Source organism: Perca fluviatilis, chromosome 5 (genome assembly GCF_010015445.1).
Source record: "Perca fluviatilis chromosome 5, GENO_Pfluv_1.0, whole genome shotgun sequence".
Classification (NCBI taxonomy): Eukaryota; Metazoa; Chordata; class Actinopteri; order Perciformes; family Percidae; genus Perca; species Perca fluviatilis.
The window spans coordinates 35,245,285-35,248,002 of record NC_053116.1 but is presented as its reverse complement, the minus strand read 5'-3'; the positions used below and the strand labels follow the sequence as shown (position 1 = coordinate 35,248,002).

At 47.4% G+C, this 2,718-nt stretch overlaps 1 protein-coding gene across 6 annotated transcripts in view; it reads right to left on the bottom strand.

Moving 5' to 3' along the window:
* Positions 1-1,448: 1,448 nt before the first annotated feature.
* Positions 1,449-2,718, bottom strand: part of atp2b3b (ATPase plasma membrane Ca2+ transporting 3b) — a 54,497-nt gene continuing 53,227 nt past the window's right edge. For 4 of the 6 annotated variants that reach the window (XM_039800627.1, XM_039800626.1, XM_039800631.1 and 1 more), the window contains one exon: positions 1,449-1,984. In XM_039800627.1, coding sequence (XP_039656561.1) covers positions 1,478-1,984 — 507 coding nt within the window. In that variant the 3' untranslated portion in view covers positions 1,449-1,477. The remainder of the gene's footprint in view (positions 1,985-2,718) is intronic. The other 2 variants (XM_039800629.1, XM_039800630.1) reach the window with 1 other exon arrangement.

The following is a 2,718-nucleotide window of genomic DNA, read 5'->3' as shown; positions in this document are numbered from 1 at the left end:
AGTTTTTTTTAAACATCAAACAGTGATTTTTTTCTCCTTTCTGTAAAAATTACTCGATCGAACGTCCAACAGATCAAATGAAACAATCTCTTTGTCCACAAAACTCATGGAGAGGGCACTGGTACATGATGGAGACGACCCAATGGCACGTGAGCAGGAGCGGGTTTGAAACGAGTGCATGTTAAGTCTTAAAGGGCCATCGCCTGTGCATTGTGTGTTTGATGGCATTTAAAGGGTTAATGCTTCCAAAAAAAAAATAAAAATAGGCTGACACACACACACAAACACACCAACGAAAGACCAGAAGGGTCAAGACAAGACAAAGTGAGCAAAGGAAACAACAAAAATGGTTTGAGGAACAGCAAGAGAGAAGATGACGCAACACATAACAGAAATTAAGTGGAAAGGACTTCACCCATGGGCTCGTCCTGGGCTCGGTCCATAAATATTACTAATATATACTCATCAGTTCATCAACATGGCAGGAGGCTGTTAGTCCTGTATGGGGCTAATATATGTATCCATGTATTCATCACATTTAATGTGAGATCCCACACACTGTATCCTCTCATAGCAGAGTGGACAATATTACAGATAACAGGTCATTTGGATTTTATGGGCAGCAAAATATATATACATATACATATACTGTATATATATGTATTCCTCCCCCACCTTTAGTTGTTTTTTTTGCAGCCATACTATTTACTATTAGGTTTAAATGAACAGTTTGTTTGCAATTTCTATTTTTGTTATGTTTTTGTAGATTTTTTTTCAGAAGAGACAAGACAGTACACATACACACATTGAAAGAGAGAGAGGAATGAAAGAAAAGAAAATGTTTGGATCGGCTGTAGATTGCAGCCAGATGAATGATGGTGCCGGTGACTATGGTGCTATGGCAGGTCGGTAGGTGGGAAATGACAGCAACACTAATGATGAACACCAATAGAAACAGAGCCCTGACATGGTCCTGTTCTGCTGAAGCGTTGAAGGATGTGTCGTTTCTTTTTTTTCTTTTGGATGTCCGTCCCCTTCCCTCCCCAACCCACCGTCACTCAGGACAACGCAGCGAGAGCAGACCCGTGCGTGTGGGTGACACGTGTGCAGTCAGGCAGGGTGGGGTGGGCAGGATCTTCAGGTAGGGCGACGGGACGTGCCGGTGGGTTCGAGGGTGGAGGGGGGGGTCGGGGGGCGGGGGTGGTGTCGTCAGCGGGTCAGACTGAGAGGGCTGGAGCAAGGGCACAAGGAGGGAAAGTCGCAAATGTTCTCAGGGAGTTGCGAACAGAAGTCTCCAGCCATTGTCCACTCCCTCTGGTACCTCCCCCGTCCTTTGCTCCCTCCTGTTAGCGTGGAGATTGGATGAAAATGTCATGTGTGAGTCCTCAGCCCTCTCTTCCACTCCCCTTTTCCTCCCAAAGACTCCCTCATCCCCCCCCCCCCTTCTCCTCTCCCCCCCGACCCACGTTCAGCTCAGTTATACGGAGGTCTCCACGCAGTAGAGATGGGCCAGGTGAGGGGCGGAGGGTTTCCCCGACCTGTCCCTGCCGTGATGGATGTGGTGGTGTTGGTGGTGGTGGTGATGGGGACTCCGGTTGCTGGGGGTAACTGCGTTGCTGCTGTTTCTGTTGCTGTGGGTGTCTGTTGAGCTGCTGCTGCTGCTGCTGCTGTTGTTGTTGTTGTTTCGGTTGCACGGGGTCACCGGGAGGCTGTACTGGCGGTAGGGGCGGGTGGGGTGGGTGCGGGCGGGGGGCGGGGGCTGAGCGGGAGGGGGTGGCGGCTTGCGGAGGGCCGGGTGCAGGTGCTGGTATCTGCTGAGCTCTGATTCGTCGTCCACGTCGGTGTCGTCGATCAGCGGGATGTTGTGGATGAGGTCATTGATGAGGAACTCCGGGTGGGCCATGAAGTTGTGGATGGAGTTGCGGGATTCCGGTTTCTCCCGGCCCTCGTACAGGTTACTACGGAATGCTTTCACCACTCGCATCTGCCGAAAGAAAGGAAGACGAGGGAGAGACCACAAGAAAGACAGAGGTGATAGTTAGACATAACAAAAGGTAAAATAGAGACAAGGGAAACCCAGCAGACAGACAGACTTGTGTCCTCCAGCAGACAGACAGACAGTGACAGACAGACGGACGGACGGACTCAGGGCCAGGTGGCTACAGTCAAAGTTTATACAAGATAACTTCTTTTGGTCACATTAGTGTTTCAGTTAATTTCCTATAAACATTTTGACTGAGCTGAAAATACTGAAAAAATAAGTTAAGTTAAAAGACTATTTGGACATTTGGGAAAAAACGCTTATTTGATTCTTTTTTTTTTGTCAAGATTTAGATTAGAAGATTGATGCCCCTCTCATGTCTGTGTGCTAAATATGAAACTATAGCCACTAACCAGTTTTCATAGCTGAGGGTAAAGACTGGAAACGGGGAAACAGCTGTCTTGGCTCTGTCTGAAAGTAACAAAATGTCATATCTCTTGGTTTAATGTGCAAAAAAAATGTAGGTTTTACAGACTACGTCTAGACTAGATTACGAATGTATCTACAAACATTTCTTCGATGGGAGTAATGACTCCCTGAAGTCGCCAGAATTTTAATGTCTTAATTATTAATGCTTTAAGGGGCATTTACTGCATCTGAACTGCTTGTCGGATGGTTGAATAGCTTTGGAAACCCACTCCCCCTTTACAACATCCGATTAGTGTTGCCTGCGTCCG